At 49.2% G+C, this 13,319-nt stretch overlaps 1 protein-coding gene across 3 annotated transcripts in view; it reads left to right on the top strand.

Annotated features, from left to right (window-relative positions):
* Positions 1-13,319, top strand: part of MAST1 (microtubule associated serine/threonine kinase 1) — a 45,905-nt gene that overhangs the window by 10,445 nt on the left and 22,141 nt on the right. For all 3 annotated transcript variants that reach the window (XM_010329466.3, XM_010329465.3, XM_074384557.1), the window contains 6 exons: positions 5,848-6,008; positions 6,175-6,250; positions 6,408-6,617; positions 10,399-10,500; positions 10,580-10,712; positions 10,793-10,860. In XM_010329466.3, the coding sequence (XP_010327768.1) occupies positions 5,848-6,008; positions 6,175-6,250; positions 6,408-6,617; positions 10,399-10,500; positions 10,580-10,712; positions 10,793-10,860 (750 nt within the window). The remainder of the gene's footprint in view (positions 1-5,847; positions 6,009-6,174; positions 6,251-6,407; positions 6,618-10,398; positions 10,501-10,579; positions 10,713-10,792; positions 10,861-13,319) is intronic.

Below are 13,319 nucleotides of genomic sequence, written 5' to 3'. Positions count from 1 at the left end.
GGGACAGGCATAGTGGCTTTTATGCCTGTAATCCCAGTGCTTTGGGAGGCCGAGGCAGGAGAATTGCTTGAGCCCAGGAGTTCAAGACCAGCCTGGGCAACCCTTGTCCCTACAAAAAATTAAAAATTAGCTTGGCTTGTTGGTACACACTTGTGGTCCTTGCTATTTGGGAGGCTGAGATGGGAGGATTGCTTGAGCCTGGGAGGTCTAGGCTACAGTGAGCTGAGATTGCACCACTGTCCTCCAGTTGGGACAACAGAGTGAGAAAAAAAAAAAAAGAGAGAGAGAGTTTGGGTTTCCCCATTCTTCAAGAGTGTCCAGTTGACTATCTATTAAAGAGTTATGGGTCCACCCCACCCAAAGCCCTATTCTCTGCCCTGAACACATTTCTGGGAGGGCTCTTCCTACTCATTTCTGACTCATTCATTTACAGCTGGTGGCATAAAGCTCTGTGAGTTAAGCCATTTACCCTGATGTCAGCAGCTGGGCTGTGTCAGTCCACAGCTTTCACCCAGAGCCCATTTGCTCACCCCCTGCAATACCCAAAGTCTCTCCATCTGCTCCCTTTCCTACCCATGCCCATGGTTCCCTTTTCCATCCATTGGCACAATGTTCAGCAGACATTTATCATGAGACTATCATACAGTAGGCGAGTTCTATAAGCTGGGCCAGAGTGCAAATATTCCTGCAGCCCTCATAAGGGAAGACAAGCCAGGAAGAAGGCATTCACAAAATAGAATGGTCAAGACTTTGGTGTTTGTTTTTTTTTTTTTTTCCTTTTATAGAGATGGAATTTTGCCATGTTGGTCAGGCTGCTCTTGAACTCCTGACCTCAGGTGATCCACCCACCTCAGCCTCCCATCATGCTGGGATTACAGGCATGAGCCACCAGGCCCAGCTAGAATGGTCAGAATTTTGATGCAAGTCGCACAAGGTGAAGTGATAGCAGAGGGGAAGCATGTGACTCAGCTTGGGGGGTTGTCAAGGAAGGCTTTCTGGAGGAGGTGACATTGAAGCCAAGACAAAGGACCAGCAGGAGTTTGGCAGGTGGAAGAGAGGGGAGAAGAGTGTTCCAGGTAGGGGGAACAGCATGTGCAAACCTCTAGAGAGCACAGAGAATGGGCAGTGTTTGGAAAGTTGAAAGTAGCCTTGTGTGGCTGGAACTCTGGGTTGCGGGGGAGGAATAGAGATGATGCAGCCAGTGACCCTGATCAGGCTGGAACCTCATCAGCCAGGGCAGCGAGGGAGGCTTTATTCTAAATCCAGTGGGGGAGCCATGGAATGGCTTTATTTCTTTATACTAAATTGTACTAAAATTGCAGTTTGATGGCCGGGTGCCAGTGGCTCATGCCTGTCATTCCAGCACTTTGGGAGGCTAAGGCGGGTGGATCACAAGGTCAGGAGTTCAAGACCAGCCTGGCCAGGATGGTGAAACCCCGTCTCTACTAAAAATATAAAAATTATCCAAGCGTGGTGGTGGGCGCCTGTAATCCCAGCTACCTGGGAGGCTGAAGCAGAGAATTGCTTGAACCTGGGAGGCAGAGGTTGTAGTGAGCTGAGATCACGCCACTGCACTACAGCCTGGGTGACAGAGTGAGACTCCATCTCAAATAAATAAATAAATAAAATTGTGATTCTGTAGACTACAGATAATGTACACAATTTAAAAAATAAAAGAGATGGACGGGAAGTGAGCAATGTGATGTTTAAAAATATCATTCTGGCCTGGTGCAGTGGCCCATGTCTGTAATCCCAGCATTTTCGGAGGCTGAAGAGTGTGGATCATTTGAGGTCAGGAGTTTGAGGCCAGCCTGGCCACATGGTGAAACCCCATCTCTAGTAAAAATACAAAAATTAGCCAGACATGGTGGTGGGTGCCTGTAATCCCAGCTACTCAGAGGACTGAGGCAGGGAGAATTGCTTGAACCTGAGAAGTGGTAGTTGCAGTGAGCCAAGACCGCACCACTGCGCTCCAACCTGGGAGACAAAACAAGACTCTGTCTCAAAAAAAAAAGATATTTGGTGGGGCATGGTGGCTCACACCTGTAATTCCAACACTATGGGAGGTTGAGACAGGAAAATCACTTGAGTTTGAGACCAACCTGGGCAACTGGGCAACATGGTGAAGCCCTGTTTCTACAAAAAAAAAAAAAAAAAAAAAAAAAAAAAAAAAAATTAGCCAGGTGTGGTGGCTTGCGCCTGCAGTCCCAGCTACTCAGGAGGCTGAGATGTAAGGATTGCTTGAGGCCAGGAGGTGGAGGTTTCAGTGAGCTGAGGTCAAGCCACTGCACTCCAGCCTGGGGGACAGAGAAAAACCCTGTCTCAGCCAGGCGCGGTGGCTCACACTTGTAATCCTAGCACTTTGGGAGGCTGAGGCGGGCGGATCACCTGAGGTCAGGAGTTCAAGACCAGCCTGACCAATATGGTGAAACCCCGTCTTAAAAAACAAAAACAAAAACAAAACCCCTGTCTCAAAATAAAATAAAGTAAAATAAAATAAAATAAAATAAAAAGAAATAAAGCAAGAGGAGGGCCAGGCATAGTGGCTCATGCCTGTAATCCTAACACATTTTTTTTTTTTTTTTTTTTGAGATGGAGTCTCACTCTGTTACCCAGGCTGGAGTGCAGTGGCACCATGTTGGCTCACTGCATGCAACCTCTGCCTCCTGGTTTCAAGCAATTCTCCTGCCTTAGCCTCCTGAGTAGCTGAGATTATAGGCACCTACCACCACACCCAGCTAGTTTTTAAATATTTTTAGTAGAGATGGGTTTTCACCCTGTTTGCCAGGCTGGTCTCAAACTCCTGACCTCAGGTGATCCGCCCACCTCAGCCTCCCAAAGTACTGGGATTACAGTCATGAGCCACTGTACCAGCCCTCAATCCCAGCACTTTGAGAGGCCTGGGTTCCTGCTTGAACTCAGGAGTTGGAAGCCAGCCTGGGCAACATAGCAAGACCCTGTCTTTGCAAAAATAACATAATTAGCCAAGCATGGTATAATCCCAGCTACACAGAAGGTAGAGGTGGGAAGACTACTTGAGCCCAGGAATTTGAGGCCTCCATGAGCCATGATTGCACTACCTCACTGTAGCCTGGGTGACACAAGACCATCTCTCTCTCTCTCTCTTTTCAAATTTTAGATATTTTTTTTTCTTTTTGAGACAGAATCTCGCTCTGTTGCCCAGGCTGGAGTGTAAGGGCAGGATCTCAGCTCACTGCCACCTCTGCCTCCTGGAGGGTTCAAGCCATTCTGCCTCAGCCTCTTGAGTAGCTGGGATTACAGGCACGTACCACCATACCAGGCTAATTTTTTTATTTTTAGTAGAGGCGGAGTTTCACCATGTTGGTCAGGCTGGTCTCAAACTCCTGACCTCGTGAATTGCCTGCCTTCGCCTCCCAAAGTGCTGGGATTACAGGCTGGAGCCACCGCGCTTGGCCCAATTTTATTTTATATATATATATATATATATATATATATATATATATATATATATAAAGAGACGGGGTCTATAGGGTCCAGCCCTATAGGGTTCTGTGAGCCCCTTCCTGTTGGTGCAGAGATGAGAAACTATAGAAATAAAAGACACAGACACAGAGATAGAGAAAAGGGTTTGGACTTGGGGGTTCACTGCCAACCAAAGCTCGGAGACCTTCAGTGGCATCGAGTGCCTGGACACTCTGACTTTTAATGAGTACAAAGCAGGGGGCAGAGAAGGCAGGGTGAGGTACTGGTGGTCGGTGATAGGGTCAGGTAAATTACGTGTCTTGAAGATAGAGGGCCCAAGACTTTCAAATAGCCGAGGAGAGGAGAAAAGCTGATGCTTCAGCTCTCTTTGCATATTTGTCAGAAATATCAAGGACACTAAGATTATGTTACCATTATTAATTCTTATTTTTTAAGAAAAAGAGAAATCAGGTGCAGAAGCAGGGCGTGAGAGTGGGCATGGGACGTGACCGCTGAAGCACAGCGTCACATAGACACAGTTAAGCCCCCGGATGTCTCCGGGCTTCCCTGACAGTCGTCAGGCCTTGCCACAAGAGCTTGGAGAAGCGGAGTTTTCTCCTAACTCCCCCCAGGAAGGAGACATCTCAGTCATTTTGGACATCTCCTCCCCTAACTGGCGAAACAGCAGGCGCTTTCTTTTTTTTTTTTTTTTTTTTTTTGAGACGGAGTTTTGCTCTTGTTATCCAGGCTGGAGTGCAATGGCGCGATCTTGGCTCACCGCAACCTCCGCCTCCTGGGTTCAGGCAATTCTGCCTCAGCCTCCTGAGTAGCTGGGATTACAGGCATGTGCCACCATGCCCAGCTAATTTTTTGTATTTTTTTTTTTTTAGTAGCGACGGGGTTTCATCATGTTGACCAGGATGGTCTCGATTTCTTGACCTCATGATCCACCTGCCTCGGCCTCCCAAAGTGCTGGGATTACAGGCTTGAGCCACTGTGCCCGGCCTACAGCAGGCGCTTTCCCAGCGCTGGCGCTGCTGCACAGCTGAGGTGCCCTCCAGCAACCCTTATGTGGACGTAACAGAGGGCTCAGAGCATCACTTTGTTCACAATGTCACCTCAGTTCCATGCTTCATAACCTGATAGTCATTAGTATAATCAAAGGTTATATTGAGTATATATCTTTATGATTATAAGTAACAACTATAAGATTATATATGATTATATAAAGGAATAACTGCGTTTATATTTCTAATTCTTTTCTGAATCAATATTTATATGGGAACAGGCTGAGGCTTTAGACCCTTGCCATGGCACTTGCGGGATTTCCCCCCTACAGGGGTCTCACTGTGTTGCCCAGGCTGGAGTGCAGTGGCTATTCACAGGCACGATCCCACTACTGATCAGCTAAGGAGTTTTGACCTGCTCTGTTTCTGACCTGGGCCAGTTCACCTCTCCTTAGGCAACCTGGTGGTGCCCTGCTCCTGGGAGATCACCGTATTGATGCTGAACTTAATGTGGACACCCTATCAGCATAGCGCACTACAGCCCAGAACTCCTAGGCTCAAGCAGTCCTCCCACCTCAGCCTCCCAAGTAGCTGGGACTACAGGCACATGCCACTGCACCCAGCACCCAGCCTAATTTTAAATAATTTTAACAAATAGAGACAAGGTTTCACCATGTTGCCCAGATTGGTGTCAAACTCCTGGCCTCAAGTAATACTCCTGCCTTCGCCTCCCAAAGCACTGGGACGTGAGTCACTGTACTCAGTGGAGACCCTGTCTCTAAAATAATAATGAAAATAATAATAAAGCAAGGGGAAACAAGATAGAGTAGGGATAGGGAATAAAGGGTGTGTGTTCAGAGGAGGTCTTCCTGAGGGCTGACATTGAAGCAAAGATTTGAAGGATGAGAAGGAAGAATTCATAGTAGATGTGTTCCAAGCAGAAAAGCCACTGCAAAGGCCCTGAGGAAGGAGCTTGCCTGGCTTGTCCAAGGACCATCAAAGAAGCCAACTCGGCTGGGTGGGGTGGCTCACTTCTGTAATCTCAGCACTTTGGGAGGCAGAGACAGATGGATCACCTGAGGTCAGGAGATCAAGACCAGCCTGGCCAACATGGTGAAACCCTGTCTCTACTAAAAAAAAACTCCTCTTCTGAACAGAGGAGGCTCATGACTTGACCCAAGCTTTAACAGACTCATTGTCTCCACCCCTGTCTGTCCCTGTCCACCTGTATGTAGCCAAAAGTCCCAGCCAGGACCCTGGATCCAAGAATCATAAATCAGGTCCTGATCCTGGCCTTGCCCAGTGGCCCCATCAGCCCTGGGAGTCCCAGCTCAGGGTCCCGAGCTGTTGGGGGGGCCCACGGTGGCTCTGACCCCGGCCCCGCCCCTCTCCCCAGTCCTCCTGCTCCTCCCAGGAGCGCCTGCACCAGCTGCCCTACCAGCCCACGGTGGACGAGCTCCACTTCCTCTCCAAACACTTTGGGAGCACCGAGAGCATCACAGACGAGGATGGTGGCCGTCGCTCCCCAGCCGTGCGGCCCCGCTCGCGGAGCCTCAGGTGAGCAGGCATCCCTTCTCCTTCGCACCAAGGTGGTGATCTGAGGACTGGTGCATTGAGAGACCCCTCTCCCCGCGAATAAACGGGCTACACCCAGAGGGCGGGGCGGGCCTCTCTGCGGGCTTGGAGACAGGGAACAGGACAGAATGGGCTTCTCTCCCCGCAGCCCCGGGCGCTCCCCCTCCTCCTACGACAACGAAATCGTGATGATGAATCATGTCTACAAGGAGAGGTTCCCGAAGGTGAGGCGGGAACCAAGGCGGTCGCAGGGTGTCCTGGCGGCCTGGACTCTCGCTCGCCTTATCCCCGCGCGTCCCCTGGCGGCCTCCGTGCGCAGCGTAGGCTCCCGGCGGCCACAGCCTCCCGGCACAGCCCCGCGCCCCTCCGTCCCTCCCGCAGGCCACCGCGCAGATGGAGGAGAAGCTGCGCGATTTCGCCCGCGCCTACGAACCCGACAGCGTTCTGCCGCTGGCCGACGGCGTGCTCAGCTTCATCCACCACCAGATCATCGAGCTGGCCCGGGACTGCCTGACCAAGTCCCGCGACGGCCTCATCACCACCGTCTACTTCTACGAATTGCAGGAAAACCTGGAGAAGCTCCTTCAAGACGTGAGTGCACAGGGAGACTAGGCCGATCTCAGGCTCGGCACCCCCAAATATGCCCAATGCACCCCTTGCTTTACCCCACATCCATTCAGGGAGCTCCTACCATGTGCCAGGCACTGGCGCGGAGCTGAGGACTCGGGGGTGGAAATGTTCCCTTCCCGAGTGAAGAGGCAGGAATTTCACCTCCCTGATTTCCTTTAGGTCTTTGCTCAAGTATCACCTTCCCAGGTGGCTTCTTAGGTGGCCCCTAGCCATTTAAAATATTGAACTCTTCCTGGGATGGTGGCTCACACCTGTAACCCTAAAACTTTGGGAGGCCAAGGGGGGTGGATCACCTGAGGTCAGGAGTTCAAGACCAGCCTGGCCAACATGAGGAAACCCCGTCTCTACTAAAAATACAAAAATTAGCTGGGCGCAGTGGCAGGCACCTGTAATCCCAGGTACTTGGGTGGGTGAGGCAGGAGAATCCCTTGAACCTGGGAGGCGGAGGTTGCAGTGAGTTGAGATCACACCATTGCACTCCAGCCTGAGCAATAAAAGTGAAACTTCGTCTCAAAAAATAAGCAAATACAAAACTCCATCTCAAAAAATAAATAAAATAAAATTTTAAACTCTGCTCACTTTTATCATCCACTTTCTCCTTAGTTTCTCCTTGACACCCAGCACCATCCATCATACTGTGTATTTTTGCTTATTTTGTTTCATGTCTCTCCTTCTCCAACGTCAGCCCCATAGGTGGTGGGGGCGGGCGGGTGTTTTGTGTTCTGTTCACTGCTATGTTCCTGCTATTTGGAACGATATCCAGCACAGAGTAGGTGCTCAACACATGTTGTGTAAACTGATGCATGAATGTCCATTTGCAGTAGCGTGCACCCACAGTCCCAGGTACTTAGGAGGCTGAGGTGGGAGGATTGCTTGAGGTCAGGAGTTTGAGACCACCTTGGGCAACATAGCAAGGCCCCATCTCTAAAACAATTAAAAAAAAGTTTTTTACCGGGCGCGGTGGCTCAAGCCTGTAATCCCAGCACTTTGGGAGGCCGAGGCGGGTGGATCACGAGGTCGAGAGATCGAGACCATCCCGGTCAACATGGTGAAACCCCGTCTCTACTAAAAATACAAAAAATTAGCTGGGCATTGTGGCGCCTGCCTGTAATCCCAGCTACGCAGGAGGCTGAGGCAGGAGAATTGCCTGAACCCAGGAGGCAGAGGTTGCGGTGAGCCAAGATTGTGCCATTGCACTCCAGCCTGGGTAACAAGAGCGAAACTCTGTCTCAAAAAAAAAAAAAAAAAAAAAGTTTAAAAAAAATCAGCTAGATGTAGTGGCACACACTTGTTTACCCAGCTACTTGAGAGGCTGAGGGAGGAGGATCACTTGATGATGATTCATTAATTCCACCAAGATTTATTTATTTATTTTCAAATTTTTAACTTTTTTGGAGACAGAGTCTCACTTTGTCCCCCAGGCTGGAGCGCAGTGGCACAATCTCAGCTCACTGCAACTTCTGCCTCTCAGGTTCAAGCAATTCTTTTTTTTTTTTTTTTTTTGAGACGGAGTTTTGCTCTTGTTACCCAGGCTGGAGTGCAATGGCGCGATCTCGGCTCACCGCAACCTCCGCCTCCTGGGTTCAGGCAATTCTCCTGCCTCAGCCTCCTGAGTAGCTGGGATTACAGGCACGTGCCACCATGCCCAGCTAAATTTTTTGTATTTTTAGTAGAGGCGGGGTTTCACCATGTTGACCAGGATGGTCTCGATCTCTTGACCTCGTGATCCACCCACCTCGGCCTCCCAAAGTGCTGGGATTACAGGCTTGAGCCACCGCGCCCGGCCATGGTTCAAGCAATTCTTATGCCTCAGCCTCCTGAGTAGCTGGGGTCACAGGCACCCACCACCACACCTGGCTAATTTTTGTATTTGTAGTAGAGACGGGGTTTCACCACGTTGGCCAGGCAGGTCTCAAACTCCTGACCTCAGGTGATCCACCCAAAGTGCTGGGATTACAGGTGTGAACCACCTCGCCTGGCCCCTACCAATATTTATTAAGCACCTACTATGCGCCTGGTTCTAGCCTAGAGGCTGGGAAATCGACTGGAAATAGAATAAAAATTGTCTTTGGTTGTGGTTTTAATGAAAGCAAACTAATCAATAATATTTTCATTGAAACCATTGGATTTTTTTTTTTTTTTTTTTTAAGAGATGGGGTTTCAACATCTTGGCCAGGCTGGTCTTGCACTCCTGACCTTGTGATCTGCCCACCTCTTTCTCCCAAAGTGCTGGGATTACAGGCGTGAGCTATGACTGGCTCTCTTTCTTTTTTTTTTTTTTTTTCTTTTGAGATGGGGGGCTCTCTATGTTGCCCAGCGTGATCTTGAACTCCTGGGCTCAAGCAACCCTCCTGCCTCAGCCTCCTAAGTAGCTGGAATTATAGGCATGCACCGCCACATCTGGCTTAAATTTTGATATTTTGCTTATGATAGATTTTTTGGCACTAATTTTAGGTTTTTCAAGTATTACAATAAGATATTAGTTCTTTCTTTTCTTTCTTTTTTTTTTTTTCTTTCTCTCTCTTTTTTTTTTTTTTTTTTTTTTTTTTTTTTTTTTTTGAGACAGAGACTCACTGTGTCACCCAGGCCGGAGTGCAGTGGTGTGATCTTGGCTCACTGCAACCTCTACCTCCTGGGTTCAAGCGGTTCTCCTGCCTCAGCCTCCTGAGTAGCTGGGATTACAAGTGTGTGCCATCATACCCAGCTAATTTTTGTATTTTTAGTAGAGAAGGGGTTTCACCATGTGGGCCAGGCTGGTCTCAAACTCCTGACCTCAAGTGATCCACCCACCTCTGCCTCCCAAAGTGCTGAGATTACAGGCTGAGCCACCATGCCCCGCCTCTTTTTCTTTTTTGTTTTTGAGACAGGGTTTCTCTCTGCCACCCAGGCTGCAGTGCAGTGACACAATCAGCTCACTGCAGCCTTAGCCCCCGGGGTTCAAGCAGTTCTCCCACTTCAGCCTCCCAGGTAGCTAGGACTACAGGTGCACACTATCACACTTGGCTAATTTTCTTTTTGTGGAGATGGGGTCTTACTATGGTTTTGTTGTTCGTTTTTTTTTTTGTTATTGCTTTTGTTTTGAGATGGTGTCTCGCTCTGTCCCAGGCTGGAGTGCAGTGACTCAATCTTGGCTCACTGTAACTTCTGCCCCCTGGGTTCATGCCTCAGCCTCTTGAGTAGCTGGAATTACAGGCACCTGCCACCATGCCCAGCTAATTTTGTATTTTCAGTGGAGACACGGTTTCATCACGTTGGTGCACACCACCATGCCCAGCTAGTTTTTGTGTTTTTAATTTTAATTTTATTTTATTTTTGAGATGGAGTTTCGCTCTCTTGCCCAGGCTGGAGTGCAGTGGCACAGTCTTGGCTCACTGAAACCTCTGTCTCCCAGGTTCAAGTGATTCTCCTGTTCAGCCTCCCGAGTAGCTGGAATTACAGGCACCTGCCACCATGCCCAGCTAATTTTGTATTTTCAGTGGAGACACGGTTTCATCACGTTGGTCAGGCTGGTCTCAAATGCTTGACCTCAAGTGATCCACCCACCTTGGCCTCCCAAAGTGCTGGGATTACAGGTGTGAGCCACCACACTCAGCCTCATTATTTTTACTGTGTGGCTTGGGCCTCAGTCTCCTCGTCTGTAAAACAGGACAGTAGCAGCAGTGTGTACTGCAAAGGGCTGAGAGAGGGACTGGGCTGAAGCAGGGTGTCCGTGAGCCCTGTCCCCCTGTGTCCCCTGCCACAGGCTTATGAACGCTCTGAGAGCTTGGAGGTGGCCTTCGTCACTCAGCTGGTGAAGAAGTTGCTTATTATCATCTCACGCCCTGCGAGGCTGCTGGAGTGCCTGGTGAGAAGGCTGGGCATGCACTGGGGCGGGTGGGGGAAACCTGGGAGCCTGTGGCGAGCCCTGTCCTGCCTCACCTCAGGAATTCAACCCTGAGGAATTCTACCATCTGCTGGAGGCAGCCGAGGGACACGCCAAGGAGGGCCACCTTGTCAAGACGGACATCCCCCGCTACATCATCCGCCAGCTGGGCCTCACCCGTGACCCCTTTCCAGGTGCCGGCTGGTGGGCCCAGGGGGATGGAGGGTGAGCAGGCCCAGATCCCAGCCTGTGCTGACTCTCAGTCCCTCCCTAGATGTGGTGCACCTGGAAGAACAGGACAGCGGTGGCTCCAACACCCCTGAGCAAGACGATCTCTCCGAGGTAAGGCTGGGTGGCCAAGCGGTCAGTACCCTGGTTCCTGGGATGGTAGGGTGGGGCTCATCTCCAGCTTCTTTGCCCTTAGGGTGTGTGGATATCTTGGTCTGCACTCTGAGCCTCAGTTTTCCCATCTGTAAAATGGGATTAATAATAGCTCTTCCTCTGTGACCTCTTATTTGTCATGTTAAAATCCATGAAACATAAAATTTAATTTAGCTTTTTAACTGTTTTAAAATGAACAATTTGGGGCTGGGTACAGTGGCTCAAGCCTGTAATCCCAGTACTTTGGGAGGCCGAGGCAGGAGGATCGTTTGTGCTTAGGCATCTGAGACCATCCTGGGCAGCATAAAAAATCAGCTGGGCATGGTGGTGAGCCCCTGTATTCCCAGCTACTCTGGAGGTGGAGGTGGGAGGATCACTTGAGCCCAAGAAGTCAAGGCTTCAGTAAGCCATGATCACACCACAGCACTTCAGCATGGGCAACAGAGTGAGACCCTGTCTCAAAAAATGAAATTAGGCTCGGTGCGGTGGCTCACACCTGTAATCCCAGCACATTGTTGGGAGGCTGAAGCAGACAGATCAGAAGATCAGGAGTTCAGGACCAGCCTGGCCAATATTGTGAAACCCCATCTCTACTAAAAATACAGAAATAAGCCGGGCAGGGTGGCCCATGCCTGTGATCCCAGCACTTTGGGAGGCCGAGGGTGGATCACGAGGTCAGGAGTTCAAGACTAGACTGGCCAACATGGTGAAACCCCATCTCTACTAAAAAATACAAAAATTAGCTGGGCATTGTGGCTCGTGCCTGTAATCCCAGCTGCTTGGGAGGCTGAGGTAGGAGAATTGCTTGAACTGGGACCCGGGAGGCAGAGGTTGCAGTGAGTTGAGATTGTGCCACTGCACTTCAGCCTGGGTTACAGAGCAAGACTCCATCTAAAAAAAAAAAGAGCCGGGCGCGGTGGCTCAAGCCTGTAATCCCAGCACTTTGGGAGGCCGAGGCGGGTGGATCACGAGGTCGAGAGATCGAGACCATCCTGGTCAACATGGTGAAAACCCGTCTCTACTAAAAGTGCAAAAAATTAGCTGGGCATGGTGGCACGTGCCTGTAATCCCAGCTACTCAGGAGGCTGAGGCAGGAGAATTGCCTGAGCCCAGGAGGCGGAGGTCGCGGTGAGCCGAGATCGTGCCATTGCACTCCAGCCTGGGTAACAAGGGAGAAACTCCGTCTCAAAAAAAAAAAAGAAAAATTTTTTCATAGAAGAAAGATTAAAAAAAAAAACACAGAAATGTGTTGGACATGGTAGCATGCACATGTAATCTCAGCTGCTCAGGAGGCTGAGGCAGGAGAATTGATTGAACCCAGGAGGCAGAGGTTACAGTGAGCCAAGACTGTGCAACTGCACTCCAGCCTGGGCAGCAGGGAGAGACTCCATCACAAAAAAAAAAAAAAAAAAAAAAGAAAAAGAAAATAATAATAACAAACAATTCAGTGGCATTTCTTACATTCACAATGTGGTACAGCCATTAAATCTATATAGTTGCAGAACTTTTGATCACTCCAAAGGGAAACCTCACACCCATTAAGCACTCACTACTTGTTCCTCCCTTCCTGCAGCCCCTGGCAACCACTAATCTATTTTCTCTCTCTGTGGATCTGCCTTTTCGGGATATTTCATATAAATGGAATCATATGCTCTGTGGCCTCTTGTGTCTGGCTTATTTCACTTAGCATAATGTTTCTGAGGTTCATCCACGTTGTGGCATGTGTTACTGCTTCATTGCTTTTTATGGCTGAATAATATTCCATTGAATGGATAGATCTATTCATCCACTGGTAAACATTGGGTTGTCCATCTTTCATCTGTTGTAAACAGTGCTCCTACAAACATGGGTATACAATATTTGGCTGTGCAACTGTTCTGAGTTCTTTAGGGTATACGTCTAGAGGTGGAATTTCTGGGTCATATGCTTTTTTTTTTTTTTTGAGACAGAGTCTTGCTGTGTCACCAGGCTGGAGGGCAGTAGTTGACTTTGTCTCATTGCAACCTCCACCTCCCAGGTTCAAGGGATTCTCCTGCCTCAGCATCTCGAGTAGCTGGGATTATAGGCATGCACCACCACCCCCAGCTAATTTTTGTATTTTTAGTAGAGATGGAGTTTCTCCATGTTGGCCAGGCTGGTCTTGAACTCCTGGCTCTGCCCACCTTGGCCTCCCAAAGTGCTGATTACAGGCATGAACTGCCATGCCCGGCTGGGAGCTCTATGTTTAACTTCTTTTTCTTTTTCTTTTTTTTAATTACTCTGCATTTATTGGTAAGACATGTTTAACTTATTAAAGAATCCTGCATGGGCTTTCAAGCAAGCTAACTGGCTGTATATGTTAATGGCAGCTCAACATGGGGAAAATTGCCAATTCTATTCCCAGGCCAGCCACATTTTGGCAGATATTCCAGATGTCTAGT

The sequence above is a fragment of the Saimiri boliviensis genome, chromosome 14 (genome assembly GCF_048565385.1).
Source record: "Saimiri boliviensis isolate mSaiBol1 chromosome 14, mSaiBol1.pri, whole genome shotgun sequence".
In the NCBI taxonomy this organism is placed as follows: domain Eukaryota; kingdom Metazoa; phylum Chordata; class Mammalia; order Primates; family Cebidae; genus Saimiri; species Saimiri boliviensis.
The sequence above is the reverse complement of the archived record's forward strand: the minus strand, read 5'-3'. Positions and strand labels throughout refer to the sequence as shown.